This window comes from Aspergillus uvarum (assembly GCF_003184745.1).
Source record: "Aspergillus uvarum CBS 121591 unplaced genomic scaffold BO82scaffold_23, whole genome shotgun sequence".
In the NCBI taxonomy this organism is placed as follows: domain Eukaryota; kingdom Fungi; phylum Ascomycota; class Eurotiomycetes; order Eurotiales; family Aspergillaceae; genus Aspergillus; species Aspergillus uvarum.
In genome coordinates this window covers 161,331-179,240 of record NW_020291320.1, presented here as the reverse complement: position 1 = coordinate 179,240, position 17,910 = coordinate 161,331, and the positions used below count along the sequence as shown (strand labels likewise).

General features: G+C 54.2%; 9 protein-coding genes across 9 annotated transcripts; 5 read left to right on the top strand and 4 right to left on the bottom strand.

Annotated features, from left to right (window-relative positions):
• Positions 1-6: 6 nt before the first annotated feature.
• On the top strand, positions 7-354 carry BO82DRAFT_401609 (uncharacterized protein; the record flags this gene model as incomplete). The annotated part of the gene is made up of 1 exon (XM_025639273.1): positions 7-354. The coding sequence occupies one exon, from the start codon at positions 7-9 to the stop codon at positions 352-354; it is 348 nt and encodes a 115-aa protein (XP_025492485.1).
• Positions 85-1,446, top strand: BO82DRAFT_65009 (uncharacterized protein). The gene has a single exon (XM_025641434.1). The coding sequence runs from the start codon at positions 444-446 to the stop codon at positions 1,254-1,256; it is 813 nt and encodes a 270-aa protein (XP_025492484.1). The 5' UTR covers positions 85-443; the 3' UTR covers positions 1,257-1,446.
• Positions 1,447-2,306, bottom strand: BO82DRAFT_64976 (uncharacterized protein). Its single transcript, XM_025641433.1, has one exon. The coding sequence runs from the start codon at positions 2,126-2,128 to the stop codon at positions 1,637-1,639; it is 492 nt and encodes a 163-aa protein (XP_025492483.1). The 5' UTR covers positions 2,129-2,306; the 3' UTR covers positions 1,447-1,636.
• A 796-nt stretch (positions 2,307-3,102) lies between these two features.
• Positions 3,103-4,824, top strand: BO82DRAFT_282164 (putative MFS sugar transporter; the record flags this gene model as incomplete). The annotated part of the gene is made up of 2 exons (XM_025631359.1): positions 3,103-3,667; positions 3,722-4,824. 2 exons carry the CDS (start codon positions 3,103-3,105, stop codon positions 4,822-4,824), a joined length of 1,668 nt encoding a protein of 555 aa, XP_025492482.1.
• Positions 4,825-6,095: 1,271 nt separating this feature from the next.
• On the bottom strand, positions 6,096-7,508 carry BO82DRAFT_431820 (uncharacterized protein; the record flags this gene model as incomplete). The annotated part of the gene is made up of 4 exons (XM_025640739.1): positions 6,096-6,310; positions 6,456-6,651; positions 6,762-6,972; positions 7,040-7,508. 4 exons carry the CDS (start codon positions 7,506-7,508, stop codon positions 6,233-6,235), a joined length of 954 nt encoding a protein of 317 aa, XP_025492481.1. The 3' UTR covers positions 6,096-6,232.
• Positions 7,509-8,129: 621 nt separating this feature from the next.
• Positions 8,130-8,879, bottom strand: BO82DRAFT_401605 (uncharacterized protein; the record flags this gene model as incomplete). The annotated part of the gene is made up of 2 exons (XM_025639272.1): positions 8,130-8,485; positions 8,606-8,879. The coding sequence occupies 2 exons, from the start codon at positions 8,877-8,879 to the stop codon at positions 8,130-8,132; spliced, it is 630 nt and encodes a 209-aa protein (XP_025492480.1).
• A 679-nt stretch (positions 8,880-9,558) lies between these two features.
• On the top strand, positions 9,559-10,213 carry BO82DRAFT_64943 (Zn(II)2Cys6 transcription factor domain-containing protein). The gene is made up of 2 exons (XM_025641432.1): positions 9,559-9,688; positions 9,770-10,213. The coding sequence occupies exons 1-2, from the start codon at positions 9,673-9,675 to the stop codon at positions 10,111-10,113; spliced, it is 360 nt and encodes a 119-aa protein (XP_025492479.1). The 5' UTR covers positions 9,559-9,672; the 3' UTR covers positions 10,114-10,213.
• A 455-nt stretch (positions 10,214-10,668) lies between these two features.
• On the top strand, positions 10,669-14,317 carry BO82DRAFT_383052 (5'-methylthioadenosine/S-adenosylhomocysteine nucleosidase family protein). The gene is made up of 3 exons (XM_025637986.1): positions 10,669-11,114; positions 11,172-11,813; positions 11,872-14,317. Exons 1-3 carry the CDS (start codon positions 10,706-10,708, stop codon positions 14,106-14,108), a joined length of 3,288 nt encoding a protein of 1,095 aa, XP_025492478.1. The 5' UTR covers positions 10,669-10,705; the 3' UTR covers positions 14,109-14,317.
• An 836-nt stretch (positions 14,318-15,153) lies between these two features.
• Positions 15,154-16,589, bottom strand: BO82DRAFT_334163 (uncharacterized protein; the record flags this gene model as incomplete). The annotated part of the gene is made up of 3 exons (XM_025633252.1): positions 15,154-15,719; positions 15,805-16,292; positions 16,353-16,589. The coding sequence occupies 3 exons, from the start codon at positions 16,587-16,589 to the stop codon at positions 15,329-15,331; spliced, it is 1,116 nt and encodes a 371-aa protein (XP_025492477.1). The 3' UTR covers positions 15,154-15,328.
• Positions 16,590-17,910: the final 1,321 nt, after the last annotated feature.

Genomic DNA, 17,910 nt, shown 5'->3' with positions numbered 1-17,910 from the left:
CATAGAATGGCGGCCACCAGTTGGCGGTGTGACAAGGCCGAGCGGCTCACGTGCTGTGGCCAAGCGGGCGGAGTGAAACACGGAGAGTGGATCGCCAACATGGCCAGAGTCAATCCCCAATCAATGCCAAACTCCCCTTACGAGGGTGCTTGCTCAACTCCTGTTCCTGCTACACGTCGTGATTGGCATCTTCGACATACCGTGTTCCAAACTTTCTTGCGATTCGCCTTTGACGGCTACTTTACGACCCTCGTTGCTCTCACCTTGCAGGGCGCCCTGCTGCTCTCTTCCGCCTTCCTCCGCATTATCTTTCACCCCTCGTCTCAACCGCTCGATACCCCCACCATTGGCTGATCCTTCAACCCTTTTCTCTGGCTCACCCCCCCCTCCTCCACCTCGCACGAACAATCGCACGGTCAGGGACGGGCAGCAACTACACCAAGATGACTTCATACTTCTCGTCGCTGACCTCCTCGTCGGCCATCTCCAACCTGGGCACCCGGCTCAACTCCCTGAAACGGGCCATCACGTCGGGCGACGAGCGTGACGACCCGGATAACGAGGACTGCTCGCACATCTCGAACGTGCTGCGCGCCTACTACACCGAAAAGGGGCGAGCGTATCCCTCGTGGCTGCCCCCGGACCCAAAAGCCCCCGCGCCGGTGCCGGCGCGGGTCATCGCGACCTCCCAGATCCCACTCGGCGCTGCCGGTGGTGGCGCCCCAGCGTCATCAGCATATGGACGTGGCGGTAGCGCTGCTGCTGGTGGTGGTGGTGGTGGTGGACTAGGCGACCTGTGGGGAGATGCGGGCTCGGCCACGCCTCCCATCTCTCAAACATCCAGTTTGCGCCGGGGTCGCATGACTGCTGGGGGGAACAACAACAGCATGGGGGCACCGCTCTCGGCGACGGCTAGTGCTCCGGGAGGCCCAATCCACCACAACAGTCTGTCCCCGACCCCGTCGACCATGCAGCCGCACCCTCACCACCCAGCCGCCGGCGGCGGCCGTCCCCTGCCCAGTCAGCGCGCCGGATCCTACCAGACGATCTCGGGCCCCGTGACCGGCGGCGGCGGCGCGACGCAGCAACCGCTGGAGCGCGCAGCGTCGGCCCAGGAACGACTCCGGGCACGCTTGCATGGGGGCCGGTCGCCCAGTCCCGGCCAGAATCCGAGTAGTCGGCCGGGTTCACCCTACGTGGCAGGGGGAGCGGATCCTAGCGCACGAAAACCGGTAGGGATGCCGGGTCGACGATAATGGCAAGGAACCAATGATGACCGTGCGAGCTAAATCCTGATGGGGAGGGAGTAAAAGGAATAGCCCCGGAGTCAAGGAAAAAAACGCCACGACTAGAAGGGGGGGAGGGGCACCAATACCCGACCTGTAGGGAAAAGATGGAGACTTGCTGGTTTTAGTCTTCGTCTTTTTCACAGAGTCGGGTGGTGCCGATGGAGAAGGGCGGGGGTGTGGGTGACGGAGTGAGTAGGAGAGTAGGAAGGAGAGTGAGGAAAATGAGAAATTAGTGAGTTACCCCAAGGCCATGTTGGGGATGCGCTGCGGTTTACATAATTACTTTCCTTCCCCCAGCGGGCTTTTCAGTGTTGTCCTGCTGTGCTAGTGCTGTGTGGTGTATTTTATTAGCGATGCGAGTTTGATCCGTTGTTGCGAGTCCTCTTGTTGTCAGTCTCTAATAAATTCATAGCCATGATCATCATGCAACCCAGCTGATATCTTTCTTGACTGTGTGATAATATTCTTGTATTTTCTGTTACTATTTTCTCCCAACCCACAAACCCACTTCTACTCCCCAGAGAGCAGGGCAAACCGTCCCCCATGTGTGGGGGTGCAACTCCTGGGCGGGTTTTAGTTAGGTTTGGTGGACGAGGGGTGGCCTTCAGCCGTGGTTGAAGGACCGGGAAGCTTTTTCGATTCTCAGCCAGGGGAGCGAATGGGGGAGTCGGAATCTCTGGGGGGGGAGGTGAAGGCTTCAGCTTCAGGGCCGGCCTCGTGGATAAAGGATTAACGCAGAGGATAAGAGAAGGTGCCCATGTTGGGCAGCGTGGAATTCGTGGGGGTGGAAAATGGCGCAACCATACAACGTCGTTCTGTACGCCAACCCAAGATATCATGGGGGAAGAATCGGGAACTGGAGAGACGAAGCGGGCAGACCGTCAGTCACGCGGGTCACTCGTTGAAAACTGGAATGGTGCCGGAGAGTCTCCGAAATTGTCCCGGTCCCGGCATTGGAGAGAAAAGGCAGAAACTCGGCTCGGCTTACCTAAAGGCTAACGCTAAGGCCGCTCGCTGCTTTGGCTGCCCACGGGGAACTTTTTCTCGTTTCTCTGGATTTCTCCGCAATCCGCATTTCTGTCTCCACTCCAACTTTCAACTTACCCTTGTTGATTCCTCTCCATCCCGACCTTTTCTCGTGTTCACTGCATTCACTGCATCCACTGGGTGAACGGGGTTGAATTGGATTCACCTAGTCTCATTTAGTCCTTCTTAGACTCTCTGGCTGACTCTCTCTGACCCATGGTGGCCCCACTCCCCGGTCTTTCTCTGTTGTCTCTGTTTTCTCTGCCCTTCCATTCGGTCATTCTCTATCCCGCCCCGTCTTTCGTGCTGGCAATCCCTGGTCGTTTCGGCTTCCAAGTCTGGCCAGACGGCCCGATGACGCGGTTGTGCCTGCCGACCCCAGTTCTGCTTGGCTCGTCGAAAATTTTCAACAATGACGATGGTCAGTCAGTCAGTCAGTCAGTCAATCATGGTGACACCGGGTTTTCTGGGGTCGTTGGGCGTTTCTGGCCTGATGCGCCTTGCCTTTAAAAGCCTCGTGCATTCCCCTCTTCCCCCCCCGGAATGGATTGCACTCGATCTGCACGCTTCCCCGCTTCTCATTCCTCTCCATCCCCCTCCTCCCCTCGTGGTGGACATCCCTCCCTTTTCACCTCAGTCCTCGTTCTGCTCTTGAGGCTGTGGTCAACTGTGGTCGTGCAGACAGACAGTACATACACCCGGAGTAAACCGTCTATTGTTACACAGTACACACAATTCCCCCCCCTCCTAAGCCCTGCAGCTGGCACAGCCGCCCCTTTAACCAATCATGGGGACCATGCACGATTTGGACACCGCCCATGACGACCACAAGGATGGCACCGCGGTCGAGATGGACGACATCCGCAAGGACCCCAAGGCTATGGAGGAGCTCACCGAGGCTGCCATGGATGCAGAGCTGCAGGAACTGGAGCAGCAATTGAGAGAGATGCCCAAGTCCCGCTTCGAGATTGCCTTCTCCAGCCCGGCCATCTACACCTACATGCTGGTCGCATTTGCCTCCATGGGAGGTCTGTTGTCCGGTCTGGACCAGTCCCTCATTAGTGGTGCCAATCTCTTCTTGGGCGATGCGCTGCACCTCAGTGACAACCAAAGCAGTCTGGTCGACTCCGGTATGCCCTTGGGTGCCGTGGCTGGTGCGATCCTTCTGTCCCCATCCAATGAATACCTGGGCCGTCGTATGTCTATCATTGTCTCTTGTATCCTCTACACAGTTGGTGCGGCCCTGGAGGCTGGTGCTGTCAACTTTGGTATGATCTTTGCCGGCCGTTTTATCCTCGGAGCCGGTGTCGGTCTGGAGGGTGGTACTGTCCCTGTCTACGTCGCTGAGAGTGGTATGTTCCTTTCTGTCGTCTTCTGTTGTGGGCCGATCCGCTAACCGCTTCCAGTCCCCAGTCGTATTCGTGGCAACCTCGTTTCCTTGTACCAATTGAACATCGCCTTGGGTGAGGTGTTGGGCTACGCCGTGGCTGCCATGTTCCTCGACGTCACTGGCAACTGGCGCTACATTCTCGGTTCCTCCTTGGTCTTCTCCACCATCCTCCTGGTGGGCATGTTCTTCCTGCCTGAGAGTCCCCGTTACCTGATGCACAAGGGCCGGGCCGTGGAAGCCTACGGAGTGTGGAAACGCATCCGTGGCTTTGACACCTACGAAGCTAAGGACGAGTTCCTGGGAATGCGCCAGGCTGTCCTCGCCGAGGCCGAGGAGCAGCAAAACACCAAGAAATACGCCTGGATGGACTTCTTCACCAAGCCCCGTGCTCGTCGTGCGCTTGTCTATGCCAATATCATGATCGTTCTTGGCCAACTGACGGGTGTGAACGCCGTCATGTACTACATGAGCACCCTCATGACCAATATTGGGTTCAACACTAAGAATAGTGTATTCATGTCCCTTGTTGGCGGTGGGTCACTCCTTCTGGGTACAATCCCTGCTGTGATCTACATGGAGCGGTTTGGCCGGCGTTATTGGGCCAACGTCATGCTTCCCGGTTTCTTCATCGGTCTAGTCCTCGTCGGTGTGGGCTACCAGTTCAACTACAACACCCACCCGGCTGCCGCTGAAGGTGTCTATCTCACCGGCATTATCTTGTACATGGGCTTCTTCGGATCCTATGCCTGTCTCACCTGGGTCGTCCCTTCGGAGGTCTTCCCCACCTACCTCCGTCACTACGGAATGACCGTGGCGGACGCCAACCTCTTCCTGTGCTCTTTCATCGTGACCTACAACTTCACGCGCATGATGAAGGCGATGACCCGCACTGGTCTGACCCTCGGGTTCTACGGAGGTATCGCCTTCATCGGCTGGATCTACCAGATCATCTTCATGCCCGAGACGAAGAACAAGTCCCTCGAGGAGATCGACGAGCTCTTCTCGCGGCCCACCTCGGAGATCGTCAAGGAGAACCTTGCTCAGACCAAGGAGGTTGTCGGGGATCTGCTGTGTGGCCGGTGGAAGAAGGCGTTCTCGCCTCCTCCTAAGCGGGAGTAATGGTGCGTCGGATGTGTTTGGTGGTGCAGCCTCGAGGCTGTGCTGGGTTTGTTCCACTCAGTGATTTGACTATGATGTTTACAAGCGTGCCTCTGCATGTGTTTAATGAATACCAGATAAGAAACAAAAAGAGGATTTACCTCAAGATGCTTATGAATCAGGATATCCGACATTGGCAATGGAGCTTGATTGATGAGGCTACCCAGTGGAGATTGGTTGAGATTTGTAGTAATAAGTAGCCAGTAGCTTTCCTATATCACTATACACTATTTGTATAATAGGCCCGAGGTAGGAGTTGTGTAAGTGACAGTGCTATTCAGAGTTAGTCTCTTGAATATATTGGTAGTGGGAGTGGGAGTGGTAGTATGTATAAGCAATTGACGTGTAGAAGTCCTGCGGTGAATGGGTTTAGATGATGTGCCTCCGGTCAAGAAACACCAACGAAGTGCCTGCTAAATATCGCGTGTACTGGATCCCTCGTAGCATGAATCATAGTCGACGTTCAGATACACCGAGTGATACGTCTTGAACACTACTTCCAGAGCGTAATTCATCCCTGAACTCTGCATAGACACCATGGTATGCAGCTGGAAAACATTTATTGGTGTTAGAGTAGGATCCCTGCCACTCCGGATATATCAAGACGAGGATAATAGATGTGAGGTGTTCACAAACGACACAACACACTCTCTGTGGAAACAAGTTCACAATGGAAGAGGAAGACACAACAAATAACGACTGACCTCTCAGTGTGCGGTGTGGCCTGAGAGCTCACTCCCCTTCATCTTGCTGAAGATAGCGGCGCGACTACTACACTAGACTATAGCATACACTGTCATCATCCAGGTAGGATGATGACCGCGATACTCCAAGGTGGGTAGGGCCATGAATTGCCCCAAATCCGTTTCCTGTCGGGCCCGGTTGTCTTTCACGATTTCCGAGGATATGTTCTTTGTGATGTATACAGAGTTCTCAGTCCGGGATTCAAGATTGTGAATACAGGCGACGTACACAGTATCCGGTGAGGTGTATTATCATCTTGCGCCCTTGTCCCAGAGCCCCTGGCTTTTAGTCGAGTCAAAGATCCAGTGAATCACCAGGGGAGATTCATGCAACTGACATATATCTGCTAGGAACTCTCCCCGTACTGTACCGAGATCACCCAGTTTAGTTTTCGAGGAAACCAAGAATCCCCACACCTAGGAAGCTGCCAGGCAGGGGCAAACGGAAGCAGAACTACTGTACAGTGATTGTCCACTGGCGAGTGGCCCATACAACCTTCCAGCCACCTCAGCTTCCGACAAGCCATGTCCTTGTACAGTACGGGGTAGTCTCTGTCCTCAACCCCACCCCTAGCAGCACCGCATACCCGCATTCACCGTAAATAACCACCAAATAGCCCTTGATCTTATGGTTCTTGCTCTGCACCCCATCGACTCACCGTCATCATCAACCCATCCACCGGCCGCGCCGTGATCTGTCGTGTCTGGCCCACATCCGCAGCGGTTAGCGTGAGTCCACAACCCCCCCCCGCCCCCCCCCGTTGCACCTCCAGCTTACATGCCATGCAAGAAAAAAGGGAACAAAAAGAGGGACAAAGGGACTAAAGGGAAAAGCAAAGCAAAACTTACCGTATAAGCCAGCGCCTCGACCTCGAACTGTCCATCCGGCCGCATCACCGGCCGGCCCGTGGCCGCGTCGCGCGCCACCGCGCCCAACCCCACCTTGGTGAACGCATAGCGCCGCACCACCACGGCCAGGATAACGCGAATGACGAGGGAAATTTCAAGCCAGCGGCTTTCGCCCGATCGCAGTGACCACGCGGCCCTGATGCACGACAACGCCCTGCTCCGTCTCCTTGACGGCCGCGGTGAACAGGGCGACCCAGGCCTCACGGGACAGGGGTGCATTAGGCGCCTCAGCCTTCGGGGGGAAACAGCGCGGCGAGTTCCTCCCACACGATCAGGTAGTTCTCCGTCCAGGCCTTGTAGTCCTGGGGCCGCTTGTCATGGGACAGCAAGCGGGCCTCCTGGAAGCCGAATTGCGTGAGCTGGGGGTCCAGCGCGTCCACCCAGGCGTTGCTGATGCCCTTGGCGCGCAGCCCGTCCCGCAGCACCTGCGAAGCCTGGCTGCAGGCGGCCTTGGGGACTTCCGCGGTGGGGGCCTCGACCAGAAATAGATCCCCGCGGGCTCTCCTCCCACTGGAGGTAGCCACCGGGCTTGAGCAGGGACGAGGCCACCGTGAGGATTGGGGTGAGGTCGGAGTCCGGGCCGATCAGGCTCGCGAAGGCGCGGATGTGTACGACGTCGTAGGCGCCGAGGAGGGGGGCTGGGAGGGGTTTGGCCAGGATGTCGAGCTGCTGCAGCGACACGCCGGCGGGGAAGTTGACCAGGTTGATGTCGAAGCCATCCAGCTGAACTGAGAGATCGTGGTTCGTGGTCAGTTGGGTGTGGAGCTCGGTGAGCCAGATGCCATTGCCACAGGCAAGATCCGCAATCTGGAGGGGTTGCTGCTGCACGGCGGCCATCACGGCCTTCGCGATCACCGGCTCCAGGAGATAGCCCAGGGTGTTTTGGTACAGGAAGTGCTGGAGGTGCAGGCGCGCCGCGGATCGGAAGTTGTGGGCGTGCGCCGTCCAGTAGGTGGACTGGTTGTAGCTTGAGATGTGGGATGGGCCGGTCATTCTGCTTGATTGGGGTTTGTTAGAAGGTGGCCAGAAGGGAGTTGGTCGGGATGAAGTTGGAAGAAGAAAGGGGGCTTCTGTTGCTGGATGGATTGGCTTTTAAGGACAGTGCCGTACCTGGATGGCTTGGATAGGAAGACCAGGGTAGAGTGATACTAAGTAGGATCAGGTAAAGTGGTAGACAAAGGGACAAAGAAACTGGCGGCAGGGATAGTGGGGGCTTTAGATGAGTGATTTCCTGCTGCGGGCTACTGGCATTGACCATGTGTGTTTACATCCATGTCATATCCATGATGATAGTCTTCTATACCAAGCCTTACTTGGCCGCGTGCTTACTTCTCTACGGACCCTGGGTGTCGACCCCGGGGTGCCCTAGTGGTCCGGCTCCCCTCGATCAGGGGGTCTGGGGTTGGGCATGTGTCCAGCAAACCAAGAAAATCAATCAGGCCATTCGGGCGAGTGCACAGGGCCCAGAGTTATTGCGAGATGCACCCGGACTGTTCCACCTCGGCCTCCCGGTAATAGATCACGTGCTATCATAACCCTGCCCGTTGACGGGAGCTGAAGCTTTACAAGCGATCTATAGGTACAAAGAAGTATTTGAGCATCCGTCTCTTGCACTTATGAACCATAGAAGGATGTAGAAAGCACTCTTGAACAGAGGTTCCTAGAGTACTCGACGACTTTAGATTCGGCCACGGTCCGCAGCCGCAAACTCCAAAGCTCGTGGGTGTAGTCCCGCCTCGCAACGACAAGATGTCCAACATGCTTGCTACCGGTAAACTCCACCGTCCAAACCAAATCTTCTCTCTCCGCCAGTCGACGCACCTCGCTGGCGTGATTGAGGACATCTTCCCACGGAACCATCGCGTCTGCCCGGGAATAGAGATATCCCCGCCTTATCCCGGCCCGCCGAAAGCATTCCGCGGGGTGGTTGAGACGGCGCCATGTTTTCGTCATGGCATTTTCGGATAAAGCTGGAGGCGGTCCAGCAGCCCCAGAGTACCCACAGCCAAGTAAGTCACATCAACACCCGGCACTCTGAAGAGGGGCGATCGAGGAAGGGCTTGGATCAATCTACGCGCAGAGCGTCTCACCGATGGCTGGCCGGGACCGCCCGTCCAAAATCAACCTCATGATCGGGAGATTTGCGGACGGATGAGCGGCTCGATATGCCTCTGCCAGCTGCACGGCGGCGTAGCTCCCGGCATTGGAGAAGGCGTGGACGATTAGAAGGGGTTCCAGATTGCTCTTTGAAACAAGAAATGCGTCGATGGCGGCCACCGCATGGTCAAGGCCTTTGATCTCTTGGGAACCACGAGTCCAGATCATGTCGCCGGCGGACGGGCTGGATGAGAAGGATATTGGCATCGGGAAGGTGGGTTTGGTATAACTGAGTGTACTTCGCAATATGCTTGGGTGCGGCAAAGAGTCAGGTGCAGATAACAATGAGACACGACGTTTGATCGGGTTGGTGGACGGTAGTGCCGGTGTACAGGGAGACCTGGCTGCTTGGGCGAAAGAGCCCTGCTGGAAGGTTGGCGCGTCCAGATCATGGCAAGGACGTTACTCTTGGTGAAGGTTCATTGGGGCTGGAGGCTTGAAGGATTCAAGTTACCAGGAAACTCGCATTTGCTTAAGGTTCTTTGGAAGTAGAAACAGATCCTGGCCACCGGCAGGGTGCGGCCATTCCTTAGGTGGGATTGCCACAAGAAGTCCCGTTCTTGGTTGTATCGTTGGACTAACAGTATTAGGCTCTTGGCTCTGGGAGATAGTAGAGAATCAGAATAAAGCAGGACCTATCCACAATGTGTATACGTGGTGAAGATACTTTGACGGTATGGAGTATTTTCGAGCGCCATCTGCAAAAGACACCGACTGGCAATCCAGATGCTGTTGCAAAACTGCATTTATTACCCCGCAGCTGGAGAAGGCGCTGAGGGTACTCGGAAGATACTTTCTCCCATGCCCGAGCCTGACGCTGTAAGCCGACCTGGTACCTCAATAGCTGGCTTTGGGAGCCATGGATGAGATCGATCCATGACACAAGGTAAAAGAGTCGTCGAAGGATGATATCTTGGCCGACTTTGCCCACACCCATTGATTCAGTATCCCATCCCATCGGCTTTGCAACTGAAAGCCAACCCTCCATGTTCTTTTGAAGATGTCGATGTTGTTCTGTACGACCCAGGAGTCCGCCCTTTAGCCTTTTCACCTTGGACGATCACTAATGAATCTGTTGTTGTGAAACGTATGTTCAGCGCGTCGTAATGAATCTCTAGAACAGCCATCAACCACTCGCGAGCCGTTGATCTCACCGTTACCAGCGTTCCTGGAAGAACAGAGTTCAGCACCACCTGCATCTAGAGCATTCCGGGCCGAGCCGGCATCCCCAGCATTGCCGCACAAACTCCCCCGACGGACCAAGGCTCACGTTGCATCGGCATGTGTCAATTGCAAAAAGAAGCACCTGGGTTGTGATCCCGCCCGCCCGTGTCGGCGGTGTGTCTTATCCGGTAAAGAGGTGTGTCACCCTGTCCCCAAAGTCCCTATTCTTTTCTATCCATCAACAATATTGGGTCACTTGCGTAGATCTGTGAGATGAAGAGATACCCGGCAGTGGCTGAGGAGCATAGGCCACATGTATCGATGTCACACACAAGAAACGAGGACGGCCACCGCTGAAGGCAAAAACAGTATCATTTCAGCCGTCAGCTGCAACGACGGACAGTCTAGGTGAATGTGTTTCGGGGATTGCAGACCTACTGTTCCGCGAACTTGGGTTTCTACATCCCGATTCGGAGATGATAGACACATTGTCGCAGTCGCTTCCGGACCTATTGAAAGGTTTCGCACTGAAGCTACAGGGTCGAGAGTCCGTATCGGATGACAGTGGCATTGCCATTTTCGTGTATAACAACTGCCAGTAAGTTGCTCAGAACGAGATCACGTGAGTGGTACTACGGATTCTAATGCTGTAAAATGCTAGTGAGATTGCCACTGCGTTCAGAGACAAGTGGCAAGGTTGGCGAGGCTATGAGCCAACTGACTGCAGCACAGATGGCCTGAGTGCATCCCGAAAGGAGTCGGTTCAGAATTCGCACCAAGATCTGTGGAGCAGCCCTCCAGATGGGGGTGCTCAACCGACGGCAGGGTTCAATGAAAAGGTCCAAGCAAAAGAGGCAAAGATACAGTTGATGACTAGGCTTCGAGAAATCATCGGGAAGGCTCCAGCTTATGAATGGCTTATTCAAAGCCTACGAAAAGAGCTTTTACTCACACCCCCGGGTAGCAACATGATTCATTTCAGGGACACAATCATCAGCGACTTGCTATCTACTAGGCCAAGCGCGGCACCTCTATCGGGAAGCTTCACGGTATTGTTTCAAATGCGATGGGACCTTCTACTATTCATCCAGGAGCAGGATTATCAGGAACCAGCCGATGCTGTCCTCGAGGGAGCTCTAACTCTGACCGGCCATGTAAAGAACGCCCAGGCTTTGCCGTGCGCTCAATATATGCGCCAGACTTGGCCCCTGACCGGAGGGGACATACTTGACCTCGTTAAGCGCGTCATCGGCAGCGGAAAGCGCTGCGAGCAGAGCAGTATGTATGCTGCGAAAGGTCCTCTTGGTCACTTCATCTAACGTTATCTTCTGTCAGCAACTTTGTTTGACGGGACCAAATTGACACTCGTGAAGGCAGCGTCCGACTTTCATATCAAGGCCACAGGAGATCCCTGGTCTATTGCGGAAGTGGCAGAGCAGCTTGCATGGCTGGGTGCTGCCTTACGCCCCCCATTCTATACAACTGCTCTGAACCTTTGCACGCCGTCAGTTAGTCTCAAAAGTCTTCAACGGGACCCACCACATCTTGCGACCTTCGAGATCGAATTCTCACATGAGGAGCAGCCCGGCCTGCTCTGCCCTAGGCCAGGTGAATGTTGGAAGAATCTCTTCAATAGTCACATGGTCGTGGCGGGTTACCCTATCCTACGCAGAGCCCAGGTAGACACCGGTCTTGAGATTTCCTTAGGTATCATGGCTGCACTAGTCCAAGCTCGGGTGACCATATTCGATGGCAAAGTCTATCTCAAAGGCTTTTGTACGATGATGATTCCAACAAGGTTCATAGATGATGTGGTACTGTGGCATATTATCTTCAACAACAAGGGCGAGTATGTTTCTTATACGGACCCTCAGGTCCACAGCCTTGAGGGGCTGTATCCCGATAAACTCACCATGACCCAGCTCCAAGTCAGCCGACATATTCTGGGATGGTGTTCAAACGCTCTGAACCGTGCCGGTGAGAGCCCCGTACTGGCATACGCTACGCTGCATTTGCTAATGGAGAATTAATCCAGGATCCCGAGATGCAAATTATAGCATCGACTGGTCCGGGTTATTGCAACCATTCAGAGGCTTTGAGCTCGAGAGGGTGTTTATACACAGCGGACGAATAGTCCAGAAAGATGTCTCGGCAGTGCTTGGGAAGCGGGACAGACCGGCGTATTTCGGCTCCGACGTTTACTTGGACAGGCTGAAGTGGATCTCTCGCAAATTCGTCGTCTTGTACGATGTGACTGATAAACGGGGCTGGCTCACCGATGGCGCCAGCGCGCTTCTACATCTGGTTCGGGCGTCCCTCATCAGTGACGAAACCGGGGACTTTGGGGAGGACTTTCTCCTTGATTGGGCAGATGTCGAGGAGCCAAGGGAGTCCGGAGCGTCAGCCAAGGCTGCGGCTATTGCCTTTTTGAGAAATGAACAGAACAAAAATCTCAAGCTATATGGGGCCAGCGATAGCTCAGCCGGTCCGGCGGTTTCGTCCTCTGGCAGCGGCGCAGCGGGCCCGAGGAGGCAGGACGCGCCATATTACATGTTGAAGAATCGTGTTGAAGCAATATTTTATCCGATGGAGCAGATAATTACCCACCAAGAGCAGGTAGGTGTGGCACGACAGATGGGCTTTACGACGAATCAAGCGCCCGACGCTCTGGAGGGGTTTGATTTCATGGACGTGGCCACCGGCGAGGATGTGTTCTCGGCCCGGTTCACGGAAATTGAGCCTGATTGCAGGGGCTGGGTGGACTTTGCTCGATCTATCCACGCCGTCGTTTTGTTCGGGAACGGATTTGGCGAAATCATTCAACCGAGCAATGCGGAAGATGTCTGTCCTATGTGGGCTAGTGTCCCCAGAGGATTAGACTGCCTCGCAGCATGCGTGTCTGATATCGAGTCTATCCTCAAAAGGCGGGGAAGCTCGCGGGCTAATCCCTGGCGTCTGGTGGATGGTATTATTTGGCACAGCCCTGAACGAACCTTCGAGCCATGCCAATGCCACGACGGCCCCAGGACCGAGGCCTGTAACAGAGTCCAAGTCCTATTTCCGGATAGTTGGCCTGGGATCAGTGGCCGAGCCTTTGTTAGTCCATTTACACTGATCAAGAATGGAGCTGTAATATTCGGTCAAGGCCCTACATCGCTGGACTTTGGCCGGCCAGAGACCGTGAGCCGGAGTCAGGGCGTATCGAATCCTTCCAAGACATCCTATAGCCCTTCTCTCGACAGCGGCCTTGGTCAGAGCCAGGGCTTGCCAGCGACCACGGAAATGAGCGAAGGTCCGCAGCCGGGACAGAAGAGGCCTTCCTGTGATATGGAAACAACACTGCGATCCGGGAAACGCCGCGCGGTTCCACTGGAGTCGGGTGCCATGCCAAACTGGCGTACTGAGCCCTCTCCGCTGGACTATAAAGTGGGATGGCTCTGCGCGATCAAACCCGAATTCGACGCCGCGCTCGCAATGCTAGATGCAACCTACGACCGGGGATTCGGACATGGGTCCGATCAGAACCTGTACACTCTAGGCCGGATCGGGGTCCACAACGTCGTCATTACCTGCCTTCCGATGGGACGGTACGGTACCAATGCGGCCGCGGTGGCCGCCACCCGGATGATGAACCGGTTTCCGAACATCCAAATCGGCCTCATGGTTGGGATCGGCGGAGGGATCCCAACGGCGAGAAACGATATTCGCTTGGGGGACATCGTCGTCAGCAAGCCGGAAAGTCACCACGGGGGAGTCATCCAGTACGATATGGGGAAATACACCCGAGATGGGTTCGAGTCAGTCGGATATCTCAACCCTCCCCCGGAAATACTGCTGAATGCCCTGAACTGCATGCCGGCACACGGGACGCCGCTGGGGATTGGTCCCAACGACCTATTCACCCCGTATCCCGGGGAGGAGCTCGATTGTCTCCATACCTCCGACCAACTCGCCCCGCGAGATCCCGGCCATCGAGAGCGTCGGGGACCACATGTCTTCTACGGCACGATTGCGTCGGGCAATGCGATCATCAAAGACGCCACCGTGCGCGATCGCCTGGTGCAGACGAACGGTTTCCTCTGCGTGGAGATGGAAGCGGCCGGCCTGATGAATAGCAGTTTCCCTTGTCTGGTCATCCGCGGAATATCCGACTATGCGGATTCCCATAAGAACGACAGGTGGCAGGCATATGCGGCCGCTGCCGCTGCCAGGTACGCTCGGGCTTTTCTCTTTGTCATTCCTGAGAATCTTGCGGTTTCGAATCCTTCCTGAAGTAGCGGCATTGGGAGGGGCTCGGATGGATGCTGCGCGAAGCGATTCTGAAGCTACCACTCCCTTGTATCTCTGATGTCTATGATCCGGTTTCTCGGTGTGTGGTACAATACATGCATACATGATGAAGTAGGGCATCTGCACCCTTCGAATAATCTTGAAAAGGCATTGCAAACGGTCTGAAATTAGTGTAGGAATTCTATCTAGAGATATAGAACAACTACCCTGATTACCTTTACTACCGTTACTGTAGGCTATCTACTAATATTTCGACCTTATTAGCACTGATGACCCTGATAGCGATATCTTCGTCCCCAATAGAATCCCAAGGATTTCTGATGATGCAAGAATATTGCTACCGGCTTTACTAACTTAGGTAAAGGGTTTTTATCTTCATCCTTATATATATGATCCTACATACAGAAATGATTGCGCTAGTAAATAAGTCGTCCCCACTATCTCCGATCGCAAATACGGCCAAGAAACAAAGGGAGTATACATGAAGAACTTGTTCTCAGTGCCTTGTCATGTAAATTACCTTCCCTGACCCAACTCGGGGAATAAGAGAGGAGTCAGGCATAGATTGACCAGCCACAGGATAACGTATTGTCTCCTGTAACTTCAGTGGGTCTGTAATTCCTGGAATCTGGCGGTGTCTTATCATAACCAGTACATCATAGCAGAAGACCTGCGTGGAAATAGAAGCAGTACATGCTGGATCGGCGGCGCATACACGCCCCCGTCTACAGAGCTCCATCCAGCCTTTCATTTGGGAGCTAACCCGTACGTTGGTCTTTCTCCTCGTCTTACTAGGCGTGAATGTTGGTGTGTCTGGTCGCACTATGCGGGTTATGGTTATTCTTGCTGGACGTGCCGCATAGGGTGGAGGGTGAAACGTTCACATTACTGCTGAGTTGTGATGAACGAATCTTCTTTCTGCCGGTTGAACCGAGGCCACATAGTGGAGAGCTCTCGCAGAGCGGAGTGGAAGAACAGAATAAGAAACATCGATCAGTCAATTTCAGAAGCGTTCCATACATAGAGGGGTAGATTCACGCTTCCTGTAAGCATCGTTATATGTGTGGGGTTTTCCCAGCTTTACCGGCTGGAAAGCTAAATTGTAACCCCAGAGTTCCTTCTCCCCAGTAGATTCAAGAACCTGCACGCATGTTCGCGGCTGATGCGAAGGATCGACCATCTTCATAGGAAGGGGTTAGGTTTCAGATTTTGTCCAACAAACATCCCAGCACACTAGTTGCAACCCACTCCCGGTCCTCGGCCAAGCCCTTCATGAGAAGATCCTCTCCCTCTTGCAAAATACCACGTACATCCCTACCTGGCAGAGTGATTCTGTACGGAGTACAGAGGACCAACAGCCCGACGCATACCACCGTGCGCCAGACGAGCTCGTCATCCAGATGCCGGGTCTCGTGATATCCATCAATAAAGCCCCGCATGATGTTGAGGGGCGCATTGATCCCCCCCGCGCGATCGACGACATAGAGGTTCGTGATGATGCGAGCGAAGTCCAGAGTCTGGCAGCCGAAATGACAGGATTCCCAGTCGATGGGGACGATCGTCGAGGAAAGGAGGCCGAACGACAGCAGCACACTATTTTTGTCCATACTGTCAGCAGGGTCTTTCTTGTTCTTTCGAGGCCGTCCGAGCCTCCCGGGGCATGGGGCAAGGAGCATACTTCATCATATGGAAGTCCCCGTGCGTGATGCCGATATCGCGTCCGTAGTCCCTTTGCAGCTCCGCCGCGACAACGGCCCTCACGCGCGCCTCGTCGGTCCGCAAGACGCCCGGATATGCCTGGAGGTTCTGCTGCAGGTTGTTTGTGTTAAACTCCAGCAAGAACCGGCGGGCGCTGTCACTTCCGCTCACGATCTGGGGGAATTCGGCGCGGTCCAGGGTGCGTGTGCTGGAGTGGAAGTTGCCCAGCCAGGCGCCGAGGCTGAACCCGAGGGCAGACCCGGCAGGCGCTAGGAGATGGCGCCAGGAGAAGGTGGTCAGGAACTGACGCAAGGTGATCGATCCGGGGATGTCCTCTATCAGGACTGCGTTCTCCTGAGGCAGAAAGTCGTAGATCTCGGTGGTTCTCGCCGTGAGGCTTTTGACGGTCACCGCGGGAACTGCATTGGGGTTTCGTGCCAACAGAAGCAGGACTTCATTCTCCCGGGCCTGTTCGAACTGCGTTAGACGTGGGCGGCCGATGACTCAAAGGAGCCTCGGGGTGCTTACGACTCTATCTTCTGGGAGCTGAAGCTCTAGCCTTGCTGCATAGCTGGCAGTGTGCTTGATGATGATTGTGCGGGCCCCATTGTTAAGCGGGCGGAGGAGGATCCCGCGGTACACGAATGCGGAGTAGCCGCCCAGGCGTTCCAAGGAAGAGCAGACATATTTTGTTGTACTCAGGCACTTCAGAAGCTTGCTGCTAATCTCTTCATCGTTGTTGGTGGTGGTGGTGGTGGTGGCCATTTTACTGTGTTCTCGGCTGTGTGAGGCTTGAGAACAAGAGAGCTGGGTTTTCACTTCAAAGGATTTCCGTCAGACTAGGGGGATGATCTAATGGTTGGTTCTTATGTACAACTCGCAGAAGTGTTTAGCTCTGGTAGATAGATGGAAGAAACTGAAACCCCTTCCTTAGGCACACGTTGATCAGTGGAGAGGTTGATTGTCAGTGAATTACCGAGAATGGTAGGTTGGATTAGACTTGTCGTAGAGCTATTGTATTCGTGCATATTATTCCGTTTGGGGGGGGGGGGGGGGGGGAAGTACCTATGCTTGGCTTGACAAGAGAATTTGACAAGCGGAATAAAACTCTTTTCATCAAAACTTCTAGGGTATATATACCTGCCTTGTCGAGGGGTATGTGGGAGTTTGTTTTCGCTTGTTATGCACCAGTCAAGAAACCAGGACTGTATGTGGTATAGCTCTGTTCTCGACTTTTCACCACGCTCGTTGTATGATTAGCCTTAACTGCATCCACATCTGCTAGGTAGTGGAGCAGATTAGGCAAGTGCAGCGCTAAATGATGTATCTACCGGCATACTTTGCTTGGAATAGCTGGTGTTGATACAGGCTAGAACATGAACTTTATTTTCCTAACCGAAAAAGCGGTGTTGCCGACGGTGAAATCGCATCTACATGTCATATTGACTCTACACATCTGGCACTTCGGTTGTTGTTAATGGTAACCGGGAAGTTCCGGTAAGAAACAAAACCTCATATAGCTGGGACGTCACAAAATAAATGGCTTGATGAAAGTGCAATAACAAAAAGGTCATAAGAATCACAGCATGGTCACGTCCTTTAAGTGGACAGGCACAGTCCTGCCCCGGTCGGCGTGGTGTCGGGTTGTCCATTCGAGGATTCGTCGGGACACGGTCAAGCTAGACTACTTCCCCTGGTGTTGGGTAAAGATCGTTGAACTTGGAATATCGTCCTCATTTCGGGACGGACAAGGTGCGCTATGTTGTCGAGGAATGCACGTGGAAAGCAAGATCTAAGCATAGAAAGTGCCCGGATAGAATAAGCTCGCGTCAGTGTACAAGTTGGAGAGGATAGCGCCAGTGGTACCTTATATAACTTGTAACCACCAGATATAATGACTTCTATAAGATTCACTTTTGGATTCTCTATACTTACCCACCTAATGACAATAAAATGTAGGACTATTGCACCCCTGAGCCCCTCATCAGGATGTGTTGATTTGGTACTGCCAATGCCGGCTAAACTCCTCGAGTTGTGTGGGAGGTACAATGGGAGGTATAGTAGCAGAACGAGCATGAAAGCATCT